Source organism: Marmota marmota, unplaced genomic scaffold (assembly GCF_001458135.2).
Source record: "Marmota marmota marmota unplaced genomic scaffold, marMar, whole genome shotgun sequence".
NCBI lineage: Eukaryota > Metazoa > Chordata > Mammalia > Rodentia > Sciuridae > Marmota > Marmota marmota.
In genome coordinates, this window is record NW_025999842.1 from 49,164,973 (window position 1) to 49,192,651 (window position 27,679).

Sequence of the window (27,679 nt, forward strand, 5' to 3'; positions counted from 1 at the left end):
TGGTAAGCATGGTAATTTGAAAAAACAAATTAATATATGTATAATAATCACAAGCTTGGTCTTTTTTAAAGGGAGATTAACCTAATATAAACATATTAATGTTGTAAATATTTTCTGCAGTATCAAGTTATAGAAAGATACAAATGAATCTGTTCCTATTGGTTACCTCAGGGAAGTAGAATTTGGAAGAAGGGGAACATCACTAGTTTTTCTTTATATGTTGTTCACTTTTTTACTTGTTTTAGGGAGTATATGTTGTGCTGGAAATAAAGCTAGTCCACACAGGAAGCATTCTCATGTTAAAATAAAGTGTTCTCTTGAGAAACAGAGTATAAAACAAACTCTTCGTCTTCCAGACAATGAGGGAAAAAATGCAAAGTTGTGATCTCTTTTCAAGACTGTTAAGGGTCAGTCAAGGAACACAACCTTTTGCTTATGAATTCTATATGATTATTAATTTAAAGTGAAGAAAAAATAAATTATTCCATAAAATAACCCTTACTATTTTGAATAAATATAGTTTGAAATAATGTGAATTAACAAATAATCCAGTGGGAATTTTTAAGAGCTATAAGAGTGGAAAATATTACTCACAGTACTGACATTTCCTGTTTTTCACTAAAAAAAGAACTTAGTTCTCTTACCTTGTAAATTTAATTTGTGAATTTTACACACCCTTACAATGAGAGTTTGACTTACATATGAATAAGTGCATTTGGCAGCCTGTTTCATAAAAAACTAGGCTTTATCTTAAAAGTGAACATAGAAATAAAAAGCAAAGATAGTAAAAGTAATAAATTTCAAGTTGTAAAAGGACTTATGTATCATATTAAATTCAGTTCAATATAAACAAATACATCTCAATTTTCTCCCTCTTAAATGTCTCAGGCAACTCAATGAAATCAAAGTGAAATTCCAACTGTTCTAAATTATTGGATAATTACATCCAAGTAATTTAGAGCTCTTTCAAGAGCTCTAAAACTTCTTTAATTATAGATTATTAAAAGATGATACAGTAGAAAGGGATGTAAATTTTAGGTACATTATTTTACCTTGAAGTTGTTCTATATTTCATATGTTAAAAGAGAGAAACAGATAATAGCAATTTAAAACCTAAATTTGAAAACCAGTTTCAATTAAACTGGATGAGAAAAGCAGTGTTCTTCACTGGACTTCATTTTCTGCCACCATGAAGTACAATGTTGAAAAAAGCAAACAGATGGTTCAGACTGTTCAAGGTAATAAAGGTTACGGTAAAATGATGGTATATTACTTCTTTTATGCCTCAGGTTTCCAAATAATTTTGACAGTAATCTGATTCATAGATTGTATTTGTTTTGCCAATGAGGAAACTGTAAGATTCAGAGAAGTTCTGCAAGTTACTCAAGGTCATATAAGTGATAAATGGCACAACAAGTATTTGAAATCAAGCCTATGTAACCATAAAGATAAAGCCCTTCAAACATAAGCATATATAAATTCAGTCAATGGTTCAGGTTCATAGTACTCCTAACACCTGTATGTGTAGCAAAAATTAAGGGCTCAGACATTAGAGTCTGGTAAGGCTGGGTTCCCTACCCGACATTTGCCATTCTCTAGCTCTTTAACATTAGAGAAGACATCAAATTTTTCTAAGCCTCAGTTTCCTCATCTGAAAAATGACATAAGTAGTGAGTAAAGCATAGTTTCTGGTATAGTCAGTATGTATTTGTTTTCTAAAATTCAACTAGTTATTTTTGTTGTTGTTGTATTTTTGGTACCAGAAATTGAACCCAGGGGCATTTAACCACTGAGCTGACATACCCAACCCTTCTTATACATTTTATTTTGAGACAGGGTCACATTAAGTTGCTTAGGGCCTCACTAAGTTAAAAGTTCAACATATGTTTTTAAATTTTTTGGTACCAGGGATTGAACTCAGGGGTACTCAACCACTGAGCCACATCTGCAGCCCCATTTTGTATTTTATTTTGAAACAGGGTCTCACTGAGTTACTTAGCTCCTCCCCATTGCTGAGGCTGTCTTTGAACTTTCAATCCTCCTGCCTCAGCCTCCCAAGTCACTGGGATTACAGGAATGCAGCACCACACCCAGCTTTGAAAGTTCAACATTTTCAAAGCACCTTCAGGATGATATTAAGATAGGAGTTATTTCATTTTTCATATGAGTATCTATTGATACCAAGATCATCATAAAAGCTAAGGGAAATGAAAGGCAGCAGATTTACTAACAGACCAAGATATTTATTGATTGAGAAACATACAGTCATTTTTCATCCAAAAGGATTAATTTTACCTCGAGGTCATATTAAAATCAACTCTGATGAAGAAAATATTTGATCTCATTAATTAGAATGATTTTAGAAAAACCTATGAATGATTTTAATAATTAAGAGAAACAAATACACATTTGGTGGGGTAGCTTTAAGGTAGTGCTTTTTCAAATGTTGGGCAATGACAAGAACATTTTAGGTCAATGAGTCACGAAAATGACAAGCTACAAGCTCTCCTACAAGGTAGCCAGATACATGACATAATTTAACTATAAAAAACTTGATGGACATCGAGAATGAGAAAGGACACAGGTTCAACAAACTTCACTTAAGTTACCAGAGCTAAGGATGATCCCTTCCTTGTTTCTACCAGAAGTGAAAGACCATCTCCTCTTCTTTGAAACTGCCTGCAGCCTGACTTTAAATGGTTCCATGCATATGCATGCAATTAAGAGGTAGCCTTGAGTTCTATTTGAGAGAGTATGATGCAATTTGTGAGTTTTAACACTAAGCAAAACTTGTTAAAACCACACAATGGTATCATTCAAGATAAAGTCAGTGACCCCATTTAGGTATTAAAGGCCACAGTCTGAAGTCCCTTTCAATTTTTCACACTAGGGGCTTTGGGATGGTTAAGGCGTCTCTGATGAAAAAAAAATGCAGTTGCCCTGACAACAAGGAACTGCGAGATTCTGCATTCTAACTCGACATATTAGACTATGGGTTGAAAGTGGAGCCAGCAGCTGCTCCTTGGCTCTAGTACAAGCAGATGTTGGTTATAGCATCAACTATTCTCTGCCACATGTGGAACCAAATGGAGCTTCCGCCCAGATTAATATGTAAAACTTCAGAATGTTAATGATGAAGCAAGAGTCCTACTTTTAGCCATTGATGGCTCTCTTCCACAGACAGATCTGAAAGTCACGTTCTGAGTCCAAACATCAAAAGTGCTAATACATGTGCATTTTTAAAAATATACTATCATCCTCAGGGAAAAGAATACCAAAAGAGGGTTGTCTGTAACAGACAATTTGCTTAACCTCTCTGGGCCTCAGTTTCTCCATTTGTAAAACAAGGATAACAATGTTGCCTTCTTCAGGGGCTTTTATTTTATGAGTATAGATGAACTACAAAATGGACAGTGCTCTGTGCTCAGTGTTGGTTCTGACCATTTAATTTTATTTTGGTGCCTCAAGTACATAAACAGAGAGGTTGCCTGCTACTCATCCCACCACTTACTCTACTTACTCCAAAATTTAATTTCTTTGTACTTTCCCCAAATTATTATTTTCAAATGGCTTGGGACTGTGCCCCAAATCTTACTGGTCTCTCATTTCTTCTTACCTTTACTGTCTTTGTCATGCAGTTTGACATGTGTTTACCTGCTAGCTTTGGGGTTTCTCTATTATTTGAATGCATCTTTTCTCCTCTTCTAGTCTGTGAGTCCTATTTTTAAATTGTCATAAAGACTTTTTTCATTTTGTCCTTTATCTGACAAAACACATCACACTGACTGCTGTCTGAACTAGACACTCAGTAGACCTTCTGTGAGTCTTCTTTGCAATTCAGAGGTATAGGGTGAAAGGATGTTTCCAGCTTTTTAACATATATAATGGGCATATTGAGTACATATCTGATTCTAAATCACTCCACAGACCAAAGTGCCAGTTCTATACTTTCAGGACTTCCTCAGGCTAGCCTAAAGGCTGAGAGGCTATAGTTAGTATAGACACACATATTAGCAGTTATTTACATGGTCCTTTCTTTCCTTAATATTAAAATTCCAGATTCAGCCATTCATGATAAAAAAAGATTACTCTTTACTGATAATGAAATGCATGTTAAAGTAAGCAAGGTAACTTCCAGAATACTGTTTCTAAAATGCATCCATTACAGTAGAATCATGTGTAGAGTTAACTACAATGCATTTACTTCATTAGAACATAAATCTTTTTTTCTTTCATCGAAGAAAGTATCCCTTATATCTGAATTAGTTCAAATTTTGTAATGAAAGCCAGCTGTGGTTTCAGGAAACAGCTGGTGTTTTTGCGTCTCCACTTCCACAAAGAAATGTGCAGTGTGCCAAGGAATAAACTATGTCAGAGCCATAAACTGTTTAATTCTTCTTCATGTGCGGGCAACTAAAATAGTGCATTGTGATAGTAGATGTGCAATGTGTGTTCATGCTTCCTTGCATTTGTTGACTAAAACAGTTTAAGGCTACAAAATACGGTAATTAATGCTACTTAATATGAAGGGCATTTTACTGGGTGCTAAAAAATATAGTTCAACAAAGGCAGTTTCCAGAAAATTCTAATAAATAGAAAATAGTGTTCTCAAACAGGGCACTTGGTTCAAGGCCACTTGGAGGATATCTCCAAACAATAGCAACAATCAGATCCATCACAAAGGCCTGAATGTCACTGCCAAAGATCTGATTGGGGTCATTCTATGCATACCCTACAATATACATCAATAACAACTCAATGAAGCAAGACTCAACCATAACATTTTTGATATGTTAGTGTAATTTTTTTAATAAAATATATGTCGTATTAAATGTCTTATCTATAACCTGAATTTTTGATATAGAAATACCTTCAAAGTAAATATATCAAGAGAGCCTTGATATTTTAAATACCACTGTGCAGCCTTTTATAACTTGACCAAAAATGTGAAAAACTATACTCTGGATTTATGAGCTTTATAAATTTGAATTTCAAATTTATTAAAATGAGTTCCTATTACATATGTAATTTTTTATTCTAATTACTAAAGCTCTATCCATAAAAAAAAACTATTAAAAAATCATGGTGCATCAAAAGGGTAATGAATGCCATCTTATTTTGATAGGTACCCAAATTTTTACATTGAAAAGAGACAGTGAGGGGCTGGAGTTGTGGCTCATTGGTAGAGCGCTTGCCTAGCACATGTAAGGCACTGGGTTCAAGGTTTTTAAAAAAAGAAAAGAGACATTGAAATAAAATTGGCTTATTATGTCCTATGGGAACACACAAAAATTATTTGCATTCTTTTTTTAAGATGACCTTGGCCTTTTACTAAATCATATTTTATAGAAGTGTCAATGTCGTAAATAAGTAAATATTTATACACTGGTTTTATCAATTTCCAGCTTTGTCAATTCCATTATTTAGTGAAAGAAGTCACAGAAGTTTAAGGGTTAGCAGTCACTTAGAAAGACCTCTCAGTTACACAGATTTACAATCTTTAAGTCATGTTATTAACAAATTCAATCCCTTGAGAGGCACCATGTACAATCACATTAATCAATGGCTGATGACCAATGGCTAAAGTCAGCTTGGAACCTGGACACCCATTGTCTTGTTTTTAGGCCACTCTAAGATGCCAACACTTCAGTTTTCTCCCCAACAGCGTGAGTCTTCTTGTTTCAGGGTACTTTAAGCATTTTGTAATAAATGTAAGCCCCAAATGAAATTGTGAGCATTTCCTCTCATGACTACTCACTTTTTACAGACTGTTAACTGGGAAGGGGACTAAAACAGCCCATGACCATTATTTTCATTTCCATGGAGGATTTTGACTCAGCTCACACAGAGGCTGTTGGCTTGTGTCCAACCATCCTTATGCTACAGCATGTGTCCAACAAGATTAACAGGCTCATTACCTTCAATCCACTGAAATTACTGCCAACACCTTTCTCTTTAACATCATCTCTAAAATTCTGCTCCTTTTTGTACCCATAAGCATAATCTTCAGCGTAATCATCTTAACTCTAATCTTAATTATAATGAATTCCTAAATCACAAATGAAACTTTAATGCATTTTCTGTTATTACTGACCAGTTTTCAACCCCTCAAGGTAAAAACACCAAACCCATGTGTACTCATCTGCTAGTTACCCATATCTTTGAACTGATGTCTCTGGATGGTTCTAGTGGGGTCTGTTCATATAGCTCTGGGAAAATACACAGATCCTATAAGACTCAAAAGTAGCCCAACACTATATGGTATTATGCACTTTAAATTTAAGAGGGTGGATCTCATGTTGTGTTCACAAAAACAAAAACAAATGTGCATTGGGAAACTTGGGAAGTGATAAATAGGACTATTACCTTGGTTTTGGTGATGGCATCATGGATGCTTGCATGTGTCCAAATTCATTAAACTGTATACATTAAATACATGCAGTTCTCTGGATACAATTAGATTTCAATAAAGCTGTCAAAAAAAATTAAAAGTAGCCTGGGACCTGAGAAGCTTATGGAGAAATCTCAGGCCAGATATAAACTATCAAAGATTTCCCATAGAGATTATTTTTCATTGTAACATATACATATTAAAAAGATCTTAAGGCCTAGCTGGTAAACTGTACAAAGTTGCACTAGTTTTCCTAGGAAACTCCTGTGTTCACATGTTGACTCTCCTTCATGTAATTTGTACTGTGTTGAATAAGTTACTTAAACTTTCTCTGCTTCAGTGTGTTTATCTGCAAAGTGGTGGGAACTCGCCAGCTGACAGTCAGTCTGTGGACATTTAATAAGACGATTATTTCAAGTAGCAGTAAGAGGCAAATATTTATCTATATACTTCTCTTGTGTAAAAGCCATTCATATCTTACTGTTATCTCTTCATTCTTTTGTACTATGAAGATCTAGAATTCAACATAAACATCAGTATTCTATCAATAAAAGTGCTGTCAATTAAATTATGTACCCACTTTCATAGCTAATAAGTAGTATTAATGAGGAAGTGCTTTTCAATTCTGTCATCAACCTTTTGGACTACTTGAAAAAGATATATGAGTTTGGTGGTAGAGTTGGGTGGTAGAAAAAGGACTAAGGAAAATAAATATATTTTTATGTCAGTTGAAAATGGCATTACGGTAAGGTCACAGAATGGAAGGCTAATGGGTGACCCAAGAATGGGAAAGAATATTTCCCAGAGGATAGTCGCCAGTTGGTGTTTATCCTTACTTAGACAAGAACAGGAGGAAATTAGCTTAAATTTCATTTGGTTTAGAGTAATGGAAGGAAGCTATGAAATCTAATTCCCAAGGAATCTTTTCTTCAGAATAAAAAAGGAGACTTACTGCCTGCCTTGGTTTCAGAGCAGCCCCGACTCTAAGTATGAGAAAACACGAGATGAAGTTTTAGTCATCCATCTCCATAATCCCCTTCAAGGGAAGAAAACAAGCAATTATGAGCCTATTGTGCAACAGGTGTTTTCACTTGTATTCATTTAATCTTCACTGAAAATTATTTTTCCTACTTTGTAAGTGAAGATACAAGCTCTGGGAGATCTGTTTGCCCCAGGGCATGAAGCTAATGAAAAGCAGCATTAAAACACATCATCATGCACTTTACCTATTTCAATAAAGCCTTCCTACTCCCGTGGCACTCTTCATTTTTATCCTTATTTTTTAAGATTTAACAGATTGGAAAACAAAGTACATTGGTAATATAGCTATTATTTATTGAGATATCTAGTATATGTCCAACATAAGCAATGTCTCCCTAGACTATGACCACTAACATTTGAGATAAGTACAACTACTGGCCCCTTTCACAGATGGAAACCTAAAACTCTGGAGAGTTACACTGCTTGCCCTGGATCACACTGGTAGGTTGTGAATCCAAGATTTGAAATACACTGTCTGACCCCATAAGTTATGCCACAGCAGCTGGATAACAGGGAAACTGTCAAGATTTGTGGTCTTATAGTTGGATTTGATTTGAATTCTTAAATTTTCGTTACCTTTACATATTATAAGCAGCTATTATAGAAACTTAATAGTCATTAAATATCAGTAATAAGCTCAGTTAAGTACATGGGTAAAGATTAAAAAGTGAATAGTGCCGGGCATGGTGGTACATACCTGTAATTACAGTGACTTGGGAGGCTGAGGCAGGAAGATCATGAGTTCAAAGCCAACCTCAGCAACTTAGGCCCTAAACAACTCAGTAAGACACTATCTCTAAATATCTCTAAATACAAAAAAGGGCTGGAGATTTGACTCAGTGGTTAAGCACCCTTGGGTGGGTTTAATCTTAATCACAGGTATCAAAAAAAAAAAAAAATATATATATATATATATATATAGAATGGTTTCTAGTCCAGAAATAAGTCTCTGGGCCTCTTTCTAAATACGTGGTATTTATGTTAGTGGACCAAGAAGCCGTCAATGTCTTGAGACATTTAATTCTCTTGGGGTTCTGGGACATTTATCATGCTCCAGAAAGGTTTGGGATGTGTCAAAATAAATGCTAAGAAACCCATGCCTGAGGAGCTGAAGATGGCCTTTTAGCTCCAAAGGAGGTACTTCACCCTGATCTGCCAAGGGACTATGAGAACCAAGCACATCAAACCATGGAGCATCCAAATCCAGCACACACTTCATTTTTTGTTTTCATCAACCCACATGTATATAGAAATAAAAAGACTGGTATCGCTATACCGCCTGATTCNTTTAGTATTTCTGCATTAACAGTTTTTGGGGGGGCACCTTATATCCAAATCATAATACCTACAGAGTAGTCAGTCTGCATTGGGAGTGGTGGAATATGGTGGATATTTATTCAGTAGCAGTGGCAGCACAAGGCATGGTTTGCTTGTGCTTGAACCAAGCAGTGCTGCAGGGCAGGCCAGTGCTGATGGAATGTGTGTTGTCAGGCCTAACAGTGGCATAGCCTGCAGGGTAAATCTACCTCCCATATGACAACTCTACTACAGCACCATCTGTTTTGATGTTGGGTTCTCTTATTTACCCTTCTCTTACAAAGGGGAGTCTCCTGGCCAAGGAGCTAGGGTTGTAGTTGTCAGGTGTGTTTTATTCTACTCTATGCTGTCATCCCAGGTCTCCACATCTTACAGGGTTTCTACCTCTTCCTTGCTGGGTTTGACAGTTGTTGCTTGGCCACTTTCCTTAAAATGCAACAGTTTGTTTGTTATTCTAGTTGTTTGTGGAGGAGAGGCCACTGCTCGACAACTGTATTTGACCACCTTGCCAGTTGATTGACCATTTATTTAGTATCTACGATGTGCTAAATACCATGATAGGGGCTCTAGAAATAAAAATCCTATTCTCATAAATCATATGTTTTATGGGAGAGACAGAAACAAATAATTAAAATAATAGTGATCAATGTTATGGAAGAAAAAGCAAGATATGAGAATGATGAGGGAAGGCTTCTCTGAGTAGGTGAGAATTAACTAGAGACTTGGTTGAAGGAAAGGGAGTGAGCCATCAAAGTATTTGTCAGAGCATTAATATGGAGGGACCAAGTGCAGTGGTCCCAAGTGAGCAAGGAAGCCAAGGACTAGATCATGTAGAATTGTATAGGCTTTGGGTTTTATTTCAAGTGTGGTGAAGCCATTGGGGTTTTTTTGAGCAATGGAGTGACATGGTCAGTAGAGGGGGCAGAGAGAGAAGAGGGGAGGGGAGGGGAGGGGAGGAGGGATAGTAGAGGATAGGAAAGGCAGCAGAACACAACAGACACTAGTATGGCAATATGTAAATCAATGGATGTGTAACTGATGTGATTCTGCAATCTGTATATGGGGTAAAAATAGGAGCTCATAACCCACTTGAATCAAAGTGTGAAATATGATATATCAAGAACTATGTAATGTTTTGAACAGCCAACAATAAAAAATTTTTAAAAAAAAAGAGCCAATTGAGATCATCTGCTTCAATCCCTTTATCTTACAGGGAAGGAATCTGAAGACCAGGCAAGGTTAAGTACTTTCTCTAGGGTCAGAAAGCTAATTAGTGCCAGAGTTAGCAATAAGTCACTTCCACGAACAGACTTGCTTTCAAAGTGCATTCAATTACCTTGTACTCCTAAGTGACTGTTAAGAACACCCACGTAGCCAGGCAATCTCTGATGTTTCTGTGAAGTCAATGCAACCCAAGGGGATCTAGAATGAACTTTTCAACACTGAGCATCCTAAGTCAGCAATCTTTAAATTATACACTTTGAGTTAAATTATTTCCATTTGGTGTTCCTTCCAACCTTTTTCTGTCCAAAGTTAAAGTTTGGGCCACAGGAAACGTCCAAGTATTTTCATCTATTATTTAATGGATAAAAGATATATAAAACTTCAGATATACTTGCATATAAGGAATAAAATTATTTGACATTTATAAACTTTATAACAAATTTCTGAAACACAATTGTTTTGATTTCATAAATCCTTTTCTAGAATCTGGGTCAAGAATCATCCACTTTTCAATTGGTGAAAAAACTCAAAGGATATAATGTAATCCACTGGCATTAAGAATTTAACATACAGTGTTGCAAAGTATGTAAAAGTATTTTCACAAAGAACCCAATCCCCAAAAATCAGAGGCTGAATGTTCTCTCTGATATATGGATGCTAACACATAATCAGGTGGCAGGGGTGGATAGAAGTTCAATGGATTAAACAAAGGGAAGGAAGGGGGTATGGAAATAGGAAAGACAGTAGAATAAATTGGACATAACTTTACTATGTTCATATATGAATACACGAGCAGTGAAACTCCACATCACGTACAACCACAATAATGGGTCCTAATTAGAGTAAGTTTTACTCCATGTATATATAATGTGAAAATACACTTTACTGTCATGTGCATCTAAAAAGAACAAATAAAAAATAAAAAAGCAATATATTTCCTAGCTGTAGGTGAAGCCTAAATAAAAGGCAAGTGTTTATTTTTTTTTAAAGTATTTTCACATGAAGCCTATGGTAAAAGTCAATTTGTTTCAACTTGCTAAATAGATCCATCTAAAGATCCAGAGATTTGCCTTTGGGAAAGAGGGTTAAATTGGCAAAAGATAAAAGGCAAACATAAGTGAGCAAAACAACTTCTACAGGTTGGAATGGAATTGAGGTAAAAACAGCCAATCATTCAGTCAACAGATAACAGCAAACACCTACTAGTCTCCCACATGATAAAATAAAACAGAAATGAGCACATTAAAAAAAAAAAAGAGCAAGAACAAATGGCTGGGGTTATAGCTCTGTGGTAGAGCACTTGCCTCTCACATGTGAGGCACTGAGTTCAATCCTCAGCACCACATAAGAATAAATAAAATAAATAAAGTAAAGACGTTGTGTCCATCTTTAAAAAAAATGATAACAAAAGTACAGAATCTGTGGAAATGCATCCTGAGAACAAACCAAAACACTAGTTCCATCAGGTAAAAAAATCCTACACCAATTAACATATATTTTTGAAATACCATTTCGGGGTGGGGGGAGAACAAGACACACTGTCAGAGATGAGTTAATTCTGAGAGTTGTAAAATTATGTAGTTTGACACTGAGAATGCTTAAATTCTCACACCTTAAAATTAACCCAGAAAGCTCACACATTTTCAAAAATAGAAACTCTCTACCACACTTGACATTTCTGAAATGCATAAATGATGAAAATCGCCAATTGACAGTGTATTTTATTCTTAAAACGGAGTCAACACAACAGGGAAATGGCAGCAGAATCCATTTAGTGTAGTACATAAAGCCAAATGTTCATGTTACATGCCTAGTATAGGAAATCAATTTTGAGTAACTATTTCATGGCTATACAATACTCGGGCTTCAAGAACATTCCATGGCTACTTACTGTTAATTATTCTTAGATTTTCTTGTCCTAGGAAACATTCCCTGAAGTGAATCATTGAGATTTATGAATGCCACCAATAGAAGAGAATGGCAGTGTATCTAATTTCATGTCATGAAAGATATTCTGTTCAGTAGCAAGTTAGAAAGTATAGCATTTCCCTTTCTGTATCTATTGATGGTGAAAAGAGTTAGGACAGTGTTTTATTTTCATCAATTTTATATTCTCCAAAGGAGAATGTTTTCAAGGTGACCTCCCTATATAAAATTATTGACAATCTAGTCCTTGTTTCTTAACTCTGTCTAGAAAGGACTGATTGGGGATCCCTTGGCAACCCAGAAACTTACCAAGATAATCAACAGATTAGCAATTGTGTATTGCAAATGATCTGCATAATTTTCTTTAATAGATGCTATGTGCCAACCTCTGTTCTAAATGCTTCACAAATATTAAAATCATTTGATCTACTTAGCAGTCATAAAATCCCTATTAGGTATAAACCATTATTACCCAAGTTCCATATGAGAAAATTGAGACAAAGATAAATAATTTGTCAGAGGCCATATAACTAGTAAAAATATAACTAGTAAAAGTAATCCTACCTTAGAACTCAGCAATGGTCAACCTTTCTCCTTAAAGGACTCAGAAATGGTGATTTTGCCAGACTGTTTTTCTATTTAACATAGTAGGCTGTCAACATGTACTTACTAATTTGAAAAAGACACATGATTTTTAAATAGATAAATCAGAGTTGTGGTTTATCCATGAGGAGAATCCCCTGTCAATAAAAGTCCCTAAAAGAAAAAGTTTTAAACCAAATACCTGTACCTTCTAACTGAGCATATCCAAGCATTATTGTTAGTCTTAATAATAACATTACTGAGAATCACCTTCCATTAAAACTTTAGATTCAGGATCAGGTCACTGTCTGTGAAAGGTAGAGTCCTGCTGCCACAGGGAGAGATGGGCTGAGCAGTAAGTCTCAAGCATGACACAGAGATTGCCTCAGATGAGGAGTGGTTTTAATATAAATTACCCCCCAAAAAATTTCTTTTCTACAATTTCTATATCCACCTGCAAGTGTGACATGCTGTCATCTAACAATACACACATCTTCAAGTCATAATTTTAAAGATTATTTTCAAGAATCAAAAATACACAAAAGTACATACAAGAGGAAGTGAGGGGAAAGGGAAAAATAATACAAGGGGGACAAATGAACGTCAGTAGAGGGGGCAGAGAGAGAGGAGGGGAGGGGAGGGGAGGGGGGATAGTAGAGGATAGGAAAGGCAGCAGAACACAACAGACACTAGTATGGCAATATGTAAATCAATGGATGTGTAACTGATGTGATTCTGCAATCTGTATATGGGGTAAAAATGGGAGCTCATAACCCACTTGAATCAAAGTGTGAAATATGATATATCAAGAACTATGTAATGTTTTGAACAGCCAACAATAAAAAATTAAAAAAAAAAAAATACAGTCAGGCACAGTGGCACACACTTGTAAACCCAGCAACTTGGGAGGTTAAGGCAGGAGGATTCCAATTTCCTGGCCAGCCTGGTCAACTTATCAAGACCCTGTCTAAAAATAAAAATTAATAAGGGATGGAGATGTTGTTCAGTAGAGTGTCCCATTTCCAATTTCTAGGACTACACATACACACACAAAAATAAATTAAAAATACAAAATAATAAACCAGAATCACAAATGAATTGGAAACACCATTTTACTATAATCCCATTTTTCCCACAAATATTTTTTTTAAATAACTTCAGTAATGTTTGACTTGAGGAAGTACTGAGGAATGAAATTGACCAAATTATGTTATATACATGTATAATAAATCCCATTATTATGTACAATCATGATCTACCAATAAAAAACGACCTAAAAAAATTTTGACCTTATTATTTCATAATTTTAGCAGTAAATAATTTTTACATGACTAAAATTTAAATTAAAAAATGTAAAAAATGTTTTTAGATTTAGTAATTCCCATTAAACACACTCATAACTGAATTACTGATATATTTTATCTATTTAGTTCTATAGTTATAACAGCAACAAAATGTATAGTATCAACACTGAAGCTGCAAATATGAACTATTTCTTTGTTTGAATTAGAGTCCAGACAGTGAAACTGATTTCTCACAATACTACTTTAATCAATATTCTTAAAGCTCACTGCAAATGACATACCAAGAAAACAATACAAAAGCAATGTTCTGTAAAAGTACTTTTTGAATCAGAGATGGACTGAGGCTTTTTGATATAGTGATTTGTGGAGCATTAAATAAGGAATAAGGAGAAGTACCACCCTGGATGGCTTTTAAAAATGTACAAGTCTTTGATTCTATGAAATAATATACTTCTGCTAAATTATTACAAATCATCTCTACTAGGAAAAAAAGAATGGGTATTAGATGTTGTCTTAAGGGAAGATCTGGACCTATAAATTTCACTTCAAATTTGTATTGAAATTTAATTGTAACCTGGCATAAACTGTAAATTAAAATGGTTTTGGAAAAGCTGTCTCACAACAACCTATATAACCTAAATATTTTAAATTTATTTTCCCAGTAGAACTTCTTTTTGTATGTCATCTTATTTAAATACATTTTTGAAGAAAACATTTCATAATATTCAATGAACCTTAAGATGTTTTAGAGCTTAACAATAAAATCAGAAATGTATCCTGTGATATTCCTAAGTAATATCAAAATTTTAAATTCTGGCCACAAAAGCTCTGGCCCCTACAATGACAGAAGTTGGCAAGCATGCTCCTCTCCAACCTGCTGTCCCTCCCTCAAAGCCCTCTTGCTAAATGAAAAGACCTTTTGGTATTTGGTTGACTTCCAAACATTGCCAAAAATGCTCCAATGTCTTTCATGCCACTAAAATCCCTCTTGATGCAAATGCAATATAGTTTCAAGAATATTTAATTTTAGGCCCATAGTATTTTGATAGAAACTCTAGCTAAGAATTCCTGGATGAAGAACCAAGCAAATATCTGACATAGAGGGTAGAAACAGATTGGTGTTTCTTAACTATAGAGTCATTTTTTTTTTAATTCTACTCAAGTGTTTGTGTTAATAGTGCTAAGAACAACAAGAAGTGGTTAAGGTCTTTATATCCCCTCAATTACTGTTTGCTTATTAAAGAATAAATTATCTATTTTGTACAACACTGGGTTTTACTTCTGAACCTACAATTTTACATTTGTCCCTTAAGCCAAGTAACAAATTTACTAACACACAGTGTGTGTGTATGTATACACTTTCATAGAAAGACATTTCACTTGTATGAGGGAAGGACTGAGGCACCATAAAAAGTACAAAAGATTAGAATTTGCATTCACCTATCACATGCATGAAATACAAAATAATTTTTTGCACAGAGGTAAATGATTAATCTAGGGTCACACTGTTGGCAAGTCTTCCTTTGGCAAAATTATCCTACAAGTATTTAGGACTACATATCAACTTGAACTTTCCTTCAACTCACCCCTTTTACCTCTCTGTGAAGTAGTAAATCTTCTTGATAACAAAAGGCAGATATGTCCAATGAACGAATACATTAGATATTAACAAATTCGAGTCACTTTGTAGAATGTGCTCAATGTTTCCAATGTTTTCATCTCTGCTAAAGGGGTTTGAGGTTGGTAGGGATAATATTATGACTGCCTGCTTTTTACAGATATTAAAGGCAAGTCTATAGAATAATTTACCTGAGAGCACACAGTTTAATAAAAAAGTGGACCAGCAATTCAAATTCATGTGGTCCCCTCAAAATTCCAGAATGTAAACATTTGCTCACTTCTTGCAGCCATATCGCTTGGTCTGGGGCTGCCAGAAAAGCAGTAATGTCTGACTTTCTGCAAATTTACAATACTCTGTATGCCTTGCCTAATTCTATCTCATTCTTTCTTGTGTTTTGGCCATGTTTTCTACAATCTCCTGATAAGTTCTTTGAGAGAATAGATCATAATCTTCAGCCTCTGTGGAACTGCCAACAACTACTAATACAGAGCCAAGGATCTGTAAATTTCTTTTAAACACTTGTTCATTCACTAACTAGAGGCAAAAGTTGTGGGAGGCCCAGTACAAGGCTGGGAGGAAATTTCACAGCACAGGAAAATTGAGCTTATGTATTATCCAATTCTATATTTTTAGAATTATATAGAAGTTCACAGATTTTATTTCTTTCCTATTTTCAAAAAAAAAAAACTATTGCAACAATTTTTTTTATGATACTATCTAGTATTTTCAGTAAAACAGAGTCTCAAACAGCATTGATGGGGAAAATAACCTTCCTGGATTGGATTTATCTGTGTGTAAATATATTATTTTAAATTGCAACCCTAGCAATTTTACTTATAAGAGTATTTCCTAAATAAATAACTCAAGTGCATCCCCCAACTTTCAGCTTTGACACATAATATTAGTAAATAATCAAAATACTTGTTACAAGTTTTCAGACTCTGGAAACAGTGTGTGGAATAGCCAAGTCAGTTCTTTGTTTTCTAAATAACTTTCATATAATTGAAAATTGCTTCTATATGTTTTACTGTTTCTATTTTAAGGTCAGAAATTTCTCCATCTGTGCCAATTAAATTTAGCCTGAAGTAGTCACGTACCTTAATCACATGATGCTTTTCCTGGAACACAGGAATCTTAAACATTTGGCACCAATACGTTGTACCTTTGTTTGGGATGGGGACCTGTCTTAATAAAAAGGGAGGGGGACACAGAGTCACATTCTGTTTGTCATGTCATTTTAAATACAGTGATGTAAGCCAAAACTCTCACATACCGTTTAAGTAAGACCATTCTTATGGTTATAAAACCTAAAGAAACTTACGTCCTGATTCACTAGGTCAAAGTATGGTAAGGCTGTAGGCAGCACGCTGTTTTTTTCAGGATTCAATAATCGCAGACTCTTGGTGCCTCGATTGGAATCATGGTACTTGGGGCCGGCTTCTCCCACATCTTCCTGGTGGTAGGCCCAGATCACTCTCACCGTGCTATCCTGATGATCAGACATGGCATGTTACCTTGCAGAAAAGCACTTTCCTCACCTGATTTGAGTTTAAAGAACTCCATTTAGAGCCAAATGTAAAAATAAAGAGAAAAATGACAGCTGCAGTTGTCAATCTGGTCTTTAACATTGATTTCATAAATTTGATTAAGTCATTAAGGATCCAAATAGGTGAATTACTTTTGGGAAAGAATTATCATTCTCAGCACACAAGATATGTGTCCTCAAACAGATTATACTTTTCATGAATCAATGTCAAGCCAAAATTCTAAATCAGCAGCTAGTAGTTAGAAAGCAAGTGTTCTCACTGTGTAGCAGGAACTTTGGAAAATTAAAACCTGCCCTAATGTGATGAAACATTTTTTTTGGGGGGGGGGCGGGGGTAGAATTCAAATTGAATGAAAATTAAAATTACCAGAAGATTTTTCCTTTTGCAATAGGTTTTTTCCAGTCATACATATGTATTAGCAGAAAGGGCAAATGCAGAAGGAATTTCTGATTCTGGACTTGTTTTTTATAACAGAGGCAATCCATAGTCACTTTATGACTCTTGGGAATTTCCAAGGGACTGGGGTACCAAATTAGGGAAAATACTATCAGGTGTAACTGGTTTCTGAACCACCAAGAGAGATTGCCCAGGGGGATGTGGGGTGGGAAAGGTTTGATCAGGTACAAAGAAACTGTTCAGTCCTTCCTCCCACAGAAAAAGGTGCTTTTGCCAAACCTTAATAAAACTTTGAAAACAGACAATAAAGCAAAAGCTATTCATTTTAAATGTTCTCTTTGCTATATTCTTTCTTAAAAAGTCAAATGACTATAATTATTTTTCCAATTAAAGTATAATTGCACTGTATATTACACAAAAGTGATCCACTTCTTTACATGTGTGCTTTCTTCCTCTTTTACTCCTCTGCTGAAAGTTAATCGGAACGACTTCAGATTTTTTATATTCCCATTTTTTAAAATCCTAATTTAGTGAATAAAAAAGAAAATTTTATTGTTCTATGCAAAATGAAATTAATGCAAGCAGTTCATGGAAATTTCCAAAGTGCCACATGAATTACACGTCCTCCAAATATTTAATTTGTGTATGCATAAAGATATTAATTTTGCATGAAAGCTGAAAATAAGAAATCTCATATAATATGCCAGCAGGTGATTATAATTAGCTGACTATTCATCTTGATTTTAGAAATTTACAAAGATGAATCAGTTATAAATCAGATGAATTATATTCTAGAACGTGGACTCATAATTCTTTCTTGAGTAATACATTTTTTCAAAACTTTATTGACAATTTTTACATTTTACAGAGAAGTTGAATTTATAAGTAAGCTTATACAAACTTTAAAGGGCTCTTCAAAATGTTAAAATCACGCAAAGCTACCTTTACTGAAATCTATAGTATTGGAGAGGTTTTTTAGCTTTTGAAGAGATTTTCAAAAATAGTCCCAAAACCCATGTGACTTTGTTGTCAATTCTTCAGTACTTATTTCTTTTATTCTTTAAAGTGTCTCACAAGTATAAATATACAATTTAGTCAAACATGCATTCACTCATACTGTCCTTACCGTTATGCTCTTGTCATTTAGGTCACATGTCTGCAGTTCTCTGGTAAATTCAATTATTGTGTGTGTACTGTTTTCCATGGCATACTCCAGGTGGTAATCTTGCTGAGTATCTTTTTTCAACTCTTTATTTGCATTTGTAAAATAATCCTGTGGAAAATATTTAAAAAAAAAGAATAGTCTAAGTATAGAGTGTAAAGAATTTCAGAGAATTTACAGAACCTGAAAATCACAATTCTGGGTTTTCTTAGTACAAAGTCTTTTACCTAGACCCATTTTATAAGTCCTGGAAATTTCCTCCAGAAAAAGGCAGAATAGATTTACAATATCATAAAATATTTAAAAAAAAAAAAAAGAATGAGCGGGGCTCAGTGACACATGCCTGTGATCCCATAGTCTCTGGAGGCTGAGGCAGGAGGTTTGCAAGTTCAAAGCCAGCCTCAGCAAGTTAGTGAGGCTTTAAGCAACCTAGTGAAACTCTGTCTCAAATGAAATAAATAAATAAATAAAACAGGCTGGGTGTGTGGCTCAGTGATTAAGCGCCCCTTGGTTCAATCCCTGGTACCAAAACAAATAAATAAATACATAAATAGATAAAAATTTTTAAAAAGAATGAACACTCCAGGTCACTGAGGATTTTCCCTTCATTGTACAAATGAAAAAGGGGACTAATGTCTTACCCCAAAGTGAAAAGAGCTAGCATCAAAGCCTTAGAAGCAGCCCTAAGGTCCACACTTTCCAATATCACACCTGGTGAAGCATCCCTTCACCTTCCATAAAAACCAAGAGACCCATGGGAAGGATTCAGAATGAGTTTTAATGGTGCATGCTTATTATAATGAAAAATAATGAGAAAATATGCAAAACAATGAAAGTAGTTAAATTACATGATATTGGGAAATCTAGGGAAGTTTTGTTTTTGTGGATCAGCCTTAGTTTCCTTATTAAACTTGCTCAGTAGTGTACAATCCACTTTTGGTGGGGGGTAGACAGGGCAATGGTCAGAACATGGGCTTTGAGATCCAATGACTAGGATCTGACCCCTTACTGTCTCCATACAACCTTACAGAATTACTGAAATCAAACGTTGAGAGCTCTGGTTTTAACATTAGTAAAATGGGGGTAGGGTGTGTGGGGGATGTGTGATAGATATTTGTTTCTAGATTTTGGGCTATAAAACAATGAAATATAGTAGGGGTGCCTACCATGGTTAGTTCCCATTCCACACTAATTTTCTTTCTTATTTGGCAACATAGTTTATTTTTTCCCCAAAAAAATATTTCCCTATGCTCTTTGCCACTGGCTTACTATGCTGAGAGCAATCCTGCTATTAACGTTCACCACTATAACACATAAAACTTGCCTTAATTATACTTCTTAGTACCCCAAATATCTTGTTTTTGGAAAAAAATGAAAATTTTCTAGAATGTACATGCTGAATATAAGTAGTTTTATTAAATTTTATTAAAATTTACTTTAAGACTTGATTAATGTTCTTGACTGAGAAAATACTTTATTCAAAAAAACTTAAAGTTCATTCATTAAAATCTCAAAAAATTAGTAAATTTTTTTACTCTAAATTTTTTTTAAAATGTCTATGAAAGTCACTCTTAAATGGATGGCATTTGGCTCTTTTATTCCTAGCACCTTTTTATGATAACTATCAAGTGTGGATAAATTTAACATCTGAGGTCTACAAATTCTTTAATATGGTCAACCCCAAACTACTTTACCCTGGTAACATTAACTACAACTTATGTTCTACATACCTGGCCCTGTTTAAGCAAACTACATGTATTAACTCATTTAACTTCCATATGAAATCTATGAGATGAAACTGTTTTCCCATTTTGCAGAAGGACCCAGAGGCAACATGTCCAGCATTCTACAGCTGAGACACTGAAAAGGCAGTATTCAAATGCTAGCAGTCTGACCAGAGGTTGTATCCTTCTTCACTACACTGTAGCCAACACTGTTGGGATAGAATAGGTTCTTTATTCCTGTTTGTTTTTTCTGTATAGAGAAAAGAGCTACATTAGGGTTTTTTGTTTTGTTTTTGCTTCATTCATTTTGTTTTACAGAAAATGTTACCTTTATGTAGCTAAACTTGGGGTTTGACAAAAATTTTACTCTGAGAACCAGGCTGCAACTGTTAAAGCAATTTAAATGAAGTACTAGTATGTTACTGAGATGGGCCCATTTGCATCTCATACATTGTCAACGGAAAATGAAATAACAAAGCTTAGGAACAAAGATTTAGACCAACTGTGCTTTACACTAAACTCAGATTTCATTACATTATTCATGCAATCACAGCTTTTGCAAACAAAGAGAATCCAACAGAAATTGTAATTAGTTGAAAGAGTAGAATAATTATCCTAGTCTGTTTCCAAAACCATTAATTCCACAAAATTTCTAGCTTGCTTGCCAATTTTCCATTCATTCTATTTCCACTCAACACCATCAATTCCTTCCAGCTATTCTACCTTTGTATGGCTTTTCAGATAATTTAGCTATGGGGAAATGGGAGAAGCTTCACTCACTTTGCTGTGATCCCTTGAGCTCATCTATCCTGTGCAAACCAAATAGCACCTGATATTGAAAGACAGTTGACAACTATTTCAAAGTTATAGCACCTGATGAAAATGTGATTGTCTAAAAGGAGCAATATCTTCAAATTTAGTGAGGGAAATATGGTTGGATCTTATTAAAACTAAAAATGTGAATTAACCTAACCATTGCTGTAATTGCAGCATATTTTTTTCTGATTTTTCAAACTTTAGGGAATATTCTGGAGACACAATCTTCAGTTTTGATCATACTATACCCTTGTTATCCAATAGTATACTTATTCACAGGTTTACTTCAGCTTGGGCCCTCATTAATAGTTGGAAATCCACAGGCTAATCTTGTTTTATCAAGAGACTTCCCAAAACGAATAGTCTAAACCTTCTCCATACAAGATAACCAACATTTGTGCACCCTGAGCTTACATCTCACATCTCACCTTAGTGAGAGAATTTTAGCTATGTTACATGAGAGCTCCTGCCCTGGCTTCTTTCTATCCTAGAAATATTCTTAATGTAATCATAAAACCTACTCAATCTAAAAGAAAGCAGGAAAAAATAAATAAATAAAACGTATGAAATAAAAAGAAAACAAATCAAAATGAAATGAAGAAGAAACATCACAACAGATTTTAAGACATTCAAAGGTCAATGATATCTATAACTTGGTGCCAAAAAACTAAATGGATAATCCAGATGGGAAATAAATGCCTTGAAAGCCACAAGCCAGTAAACTCTCAAAAAACACAGATACTGTAAATAGCCCTACAACTTACTAATAGGTAAAGACCTTACTACAAGAAAATTGTAGGCCAAGATGCATTCACCTGGAATTTTACCAAATATTTGAGCAACAGAAAATACCAATCCCTCACAAACTTTTCCAGAAAATAAAAGAAGAGGGAGTATGTCCCAAGTCATTATTTTCACTCCAGCATTATCCTAACACCAAAGCAAAAGATGTTACAAAAAAGAAATTATAGATTGATATCTCTCATTGGACCTAGATGCAGATTTTCTTAAAAACAGCAATAAAGGTATCTATTAGCAGACAGAATCCAACAACATTGAAAAGGGGTAATATATCATGAGTGCAGAGTTATTTAAACATTAGAAAATCAATCACACAAATTCATCATATCAAAAGTCTAAAAAAGAAAAATCATATGATAATCTCCATAAATGCAGAGAAAAAAAAAAAACATTTGAAAACATTGACATGTGGCACAAATCTCTCAGTAATCTAGCAATAGGTCTGTCCCCTACCTTATAAAGAGTACCTATAAAAGGCCTATAGATAGCATCATACTTAATAATGAAACACTAAATTCTTCCTAAACTTAGGAGGAAGCCCTGGGATCAAGGTATCCTGCTTTCTACTTAGAGAAAACCCCACTGTTGGTTATCTGCCTCTGACAGTTCATCTGTTCTCGGTTCCATTTTCTCCTCCCAATCCCTAAAAAAAAAATGTTTGGCTTGCCATTGCATCTTCTGTATTCATATTTTACCCTTTGGTAACCTCATCTAATCCAAGTTTTAAATCATCACTTTTAACTCAGTATCATATGTCCAAAATTTGTTTCACTTGTCTTACTGTTGTTTCAAATGCAATAAGTCCAAAATTGTACTTAATCCTTTACCTGTAAGATTTGTTTTCCAGATTTTTTTTTTATTTTACTGCCACCCTCTCAACTATCCAAACTCAAAACTGCAGTTTTCTTTAACTTCTTTGCTACTACTGCTACCTCCACAGAAAGGCTCCTATGAAGAATTCCTTTGAAATAATAACCAACTTTGTATTTCTATCTCATTTCAATTGCCATCTCAGTTCAGACTCTACCATTTATATACTTCTGTCAAGATCTTCCTTGTAAAATCATTCTCAATACATCACTGCAATTTTGTCACTAGTATATAGTATAACATCCTAAAGTCTAGTTTCCCAGTTCCCTAAAATTCAGCCTGACCTAGACTTTAAGGTTATCTACTGTTTGATTTTGTCATATAATACTATTTTCTGTTTATGATTCCCTTCAATGCTAGACCATTTTCTATCTTTTTGCTTTTGTTCATATTCTTCCGCTCTGTCTCTCCTACTCTTATTAATTTTTTTAGCTGTAGATGCACAAAATGCCTTTTATTAATTTATTTATTTTTATGTGGTGCTGAGGATCAAACCCAGTGCCTCATGTGTGCTAGGTAAGCTTGCTCTACCTCTGAGCCACAACCCAGCCCTTCTCTTTTAATGCAACCAAGGCACCTCTCCACGAACTCCATCTATTGAATCCCTTTCCTTTAAGGCTAAAGATTCCATTTCCTCTGTGAAGTGTTCCTTGATCCTTCCCATGGGGAGCAATTATTTCTTTTCTGAATCCTTATTCCTCTACTTACATCTTCATGTAGTATGCATGTGATATATTGTAGACATTGGATTATCTTCTCAACCATGTGGCAATTGACTAGAAACAGCTAAATCTCATTAATCCAGTTATAAACATGCACCATTAGAACAGTTGTTCACACTGTAAAATGGAGCCCCCCAAAAGCAAGTTGATAGATTATTTCCATACTTGCTCTCAAATATATTTACATATGGTTACGACCTGGTGTGAAATGTGTTTAGCCAGATGCTAGAATGAGTTTGGGGCCACATGATTTGCCATGGACACACATCTGGCACTGAGATCCGGAAATGCTGTTCTGACCTTTTAGCCCCTATGTGGACATGAATCTTAGGAGACTGACATTAGTATTTAGAAAAAAGGATTTATGCATGCAACAATTCTGAAATCCTTTTTTACATGGAGAGCATTGCCTATCTATTTTAAATAATAAAAAAAACTGAGAGAAACCATGTTTAAGAATGTGTTCTAATTTATATCCCCAGACTGACGTGCATATTGAAGATGCTCTTTGAATATTTGTGTACTTTAAAAAGGAGCATCTACCTTTCCTTAATGAAGAGATTATTTTGAAAATAAAAGAATGCAAGAACTGTCATGTGACATTCATGTCTTTAAGGTGGAGGAACAGTTCAACTTGATGAGACACAAATATTCCTCAGGGGTACCTTTTGTCTTCCTTTGTACTAATAAAATACATGGATATCAATCAAACACAACTTTAATGGTGCCAAAATTATACAGCAAAACGACATATTGACAAATATTAAAGCAAGTTACTTGAGTAAAAGGGAAAAAAAAAGGCCAAGAAACAATTCTGGGCTCCAAAATTCATACCATTCAACTGTTTTTCCTGGGAGGAAGAAAAGGAAGGAAACATGACAGCAAACCACTCAAAGAATGCTCTGTCTTGAAATGAGATGTTGAGATGCAGATTGGGTAAGCCTAAAAATAAGTTGGATGAGTTGAAGAGTTTCTGACAGTTTGACAAAGGGATAATGTTATTCAATTGGAATAATCATTGGGCTAGTTATTGTTTTATTACTGTCCTCTAGAAAAGAAAACAAAACAAAACTGAAGAATGGAATGGACATAGTACAACATTGACCAAATAAGTGTTCAAATACAGATAAAGTCGCCTACAAGTGGATATTTACAAAACAATAATATATAGTGCTTTTCCAGCACATTCTTAGTATATCTGATCTCCACCTTTAAAATCACCCCACTCCCTGTTTCACTCTGTAAATGGATATCCATATATACCCACTGTGAACTCCATGCCTCAGCCATCTTCCTACTAAATATTCTAGGAATTTTCAAATAAAAGTAGGAACATGGATCACAGTACACATTCATTGTAATGGTCTAATGTCACGATCACTATAAAAACTTAATTATATCGCATATATTAAATATATCATATAAATACATACAGATTCTATATTGTAAATATATATTATATAGGTCATATATGTTTATATATCATAAAATACTGATAAATAGAAGTTCCCACGAGAATCATTAAGAAGCCAGACGTGGTGGTACATGCCTGTAATCCCAGTGGCTCTGGAGGCTGAGGCAGGAGGATTGTGAGTTCAAAGCCAGTCTCAGCAAAAGTGAGTTTCTAAGCAACTCAGTGAGACCTTGTCTCTAAATAAAATACAAAATAGGGCTGGAGATGTGGCTCAGTGGTTGAGTGACCCTGAGTTTAATTGCTGGTACCCCCTGCCCCCCCAAAAAAATCATTAAGAAAATGGACTTCATGGAGATAAGAGATTGGGGAGGATTCAAAGAATCATGATTCTATGCAAAAGAGTTCAAGAATAAAAATATGCAGTTTTTTTTGGCCTTTTTGTTTTGGGTTTTTGTTGTTGTTGTTGTTTGTACTGAGAATTTACCTCAAGGGTGCTTAAACAATGAGCCACATCCCCAGGTCTTTTTATTTTATTTTATTTTATTTTTAATTTTTGAGACAGGGTCTCATTAAGTTCCTTAGGACCTCACTAAGTTGCAGAAGCTGGCTTTGAACTTGCCATCCTCTTGCCTCAGCCTCCTGAGCCACTGGGATTCCAGGCATGTGCCACTGCCTTTGACAAATATGTTGATTTTTAATAATGTAAATGTAAAGGCTGGTATGCAGAGATCATGTTAGTTTGTACTTAAACCACTTTAATACCTTGAAAAGTGAAATGTGAAATAGTTACCCCATATGAATTGTTTTATGTGCATTTCAATCACATTTAGCTGAAGTACTTAGCTCAGCTTCAATATGGATTTTCCTTGGGGTATTATTTTTTTGCTTTCATTGTGGAATAAATATTGATCATGTATTTTTCTAGATAAAATACTACCTGGCACCCTTGAAAATTTGAGTATCTAAACCCTAATAATAGAGTTAATCTTCTGCTGTGTCACAAAAACATTTCTCCTGAAACATGCTCTCACAAAATCCTTTTTTTCATTGGAATCTTTTATGCTTTGAAAAAATTATGAAATATATAATTGAGGTTTCAAAATGCTGTGTGGCAACTGTAAAATAAGTCACCAACAGCAGAAGTTGGCAGGAAGTTGAAATTTATCATTTAACATCATAGCAAGAATTACTGTCACTTTCAAACTAAGAAAACATACCAAAAAAGCCAGCTTTGATAATCAGCAAGATTGCTGTGACCCCTTGTTCAAAAACATGATTACACAGATGTTAAATTGGTTCTCATTGTCAGTCTTTTTTTTCCCTGTCTCTCTTAAATAAAATCTTTGCTACAGAATAGAGCTTTGACTGGCACTGTGTTAAACAGGATGAATTGAAAACTCTTATGGGTGTAATAAAACATATGAATAGACTTTGGTTCAGCTTGAAGAACTGAATGTAAGCACAGCTGTGGGACAATCCTTGAGAAAAATGTTACCATCTGTCATCATTTTCTTCAACAGGTGCCTGCAGTTTTTCTTCTGTTTCTAAATCTCAAAAGCCTTGTTAATTCAAACATTTGTTTGTACTATCTATTTCTATAATAAGTGTTATGGTGGCTTAATAATATTGATAGTATAATAATAAATATTTTCATGGTAAAGAGAATCTTTGAGCAGAAAAATATCATGAGGCTGTATAAACAACCTTTATAAACACAATCCTCAGGTTTCAATAACTTTAAAAAGTCATTTCTTTGTTAATCTTAGAAATCTAAATGGAATGTCAAAATAGAAGAGGATTGCACTTTAGAACCCACTTCAGATAAAACAGAAACTCTCCAGGTCTAATCACGGATCTTTCAAATGCCTATTAAAATGCTAAAATATGAACCCACAGCCTATGTTCCTAAAAGAAAGATGCCCATTTGAGCACCCTGGGTGTTTGGCAAAGGCCACCTTCTGAAACACATATCCTGGATTTTCTACCACAGCCAAACATCTCATTTTCGTTTTCATGTTGATTAATTTAAAACTTTTCACTAAATTATAGAATTAGCAGAAATACATAATAAAATCAAAACGTTCATTGTTTACCTCTAATAATATAATTCAGCAGAAAAAAAAACAAATTCAGTTTTCACTATTCAAAGAATATTCTTTTTCTTTGCCCTATTCCATCATCTAAATTTAAACTTCTCCTAACTGTCCATAACCATTTTATGCAAGGAATAAAGCTCAATTCTTCTGCCTGCCTGCCTGCCTTGCTCATTCCCTCCATCCTTCTGTGTGTGTGTGTGTGTGTGTGTGTGTGTATGTATGTGTGGTGTACTACTGTGGCTATCTGTGAGGAATAAAGAGGAGGAATAAAAATGGTGGCCTTGAGATACCTGGGAGTGCTGTGGTGGTCTCAAAGTCTTGAGTTTGAGAAGTAGTGGTAAAACTGGAGAGAAGTGAGCATATTTTAGATTTGTATAGGAGGAAAAGTCAATAGAACTTGAAGATGGGTTTTTATTTTGTTTTTAATTTCTTATTTGTTCTTTTTAGTTATACATGACATAGAATGTATTTTGACATATCATACATGCATGAAGTATAGCTTCCTATTTTTGTGGTTGAACATGATGTGGAGTTACACTGGTCTTGTGCTCACATATGAACATAGGAATGTTATATGTAGGATTAATTCTTCTGTCTTTTCTATTCCCATCTCCCTCTTTTCCTCCCACTCCCACCTGTCCCATCTCAGTGAACTTCCATTCCTCTTCCCTCCCCACCTGCCCTCCATTGTGAATCAGCATCTACATATCAGAGAGAACATTTGG

At 34.7% G+C, this 27,679-nt stretch overlaps 1 protein-coding gene across 1 annotated transcript in view; it reads right to left on the reverse strand.

Moving 5' to 3' along the window:
• The window catches only part of Moxd1 (monooxygenase DBH like 1), an 82,194-nt gene that overhangs the window by 42,879 nt on the left and 11,636 nt on the right, over positions 1-27,679 (reverse strand). The window contains 3 exon segments of the mRNA XM_015501346.2: positions 16,504-16,587; positions 16,728-16,895; positions 18,476-18,622. Of these exon segments, the coding sequence (XP_015356832.1) occupies positions 16,504-16,587; positions 16,728-16,895; positions 18,476-18,622 (399 nt within the window).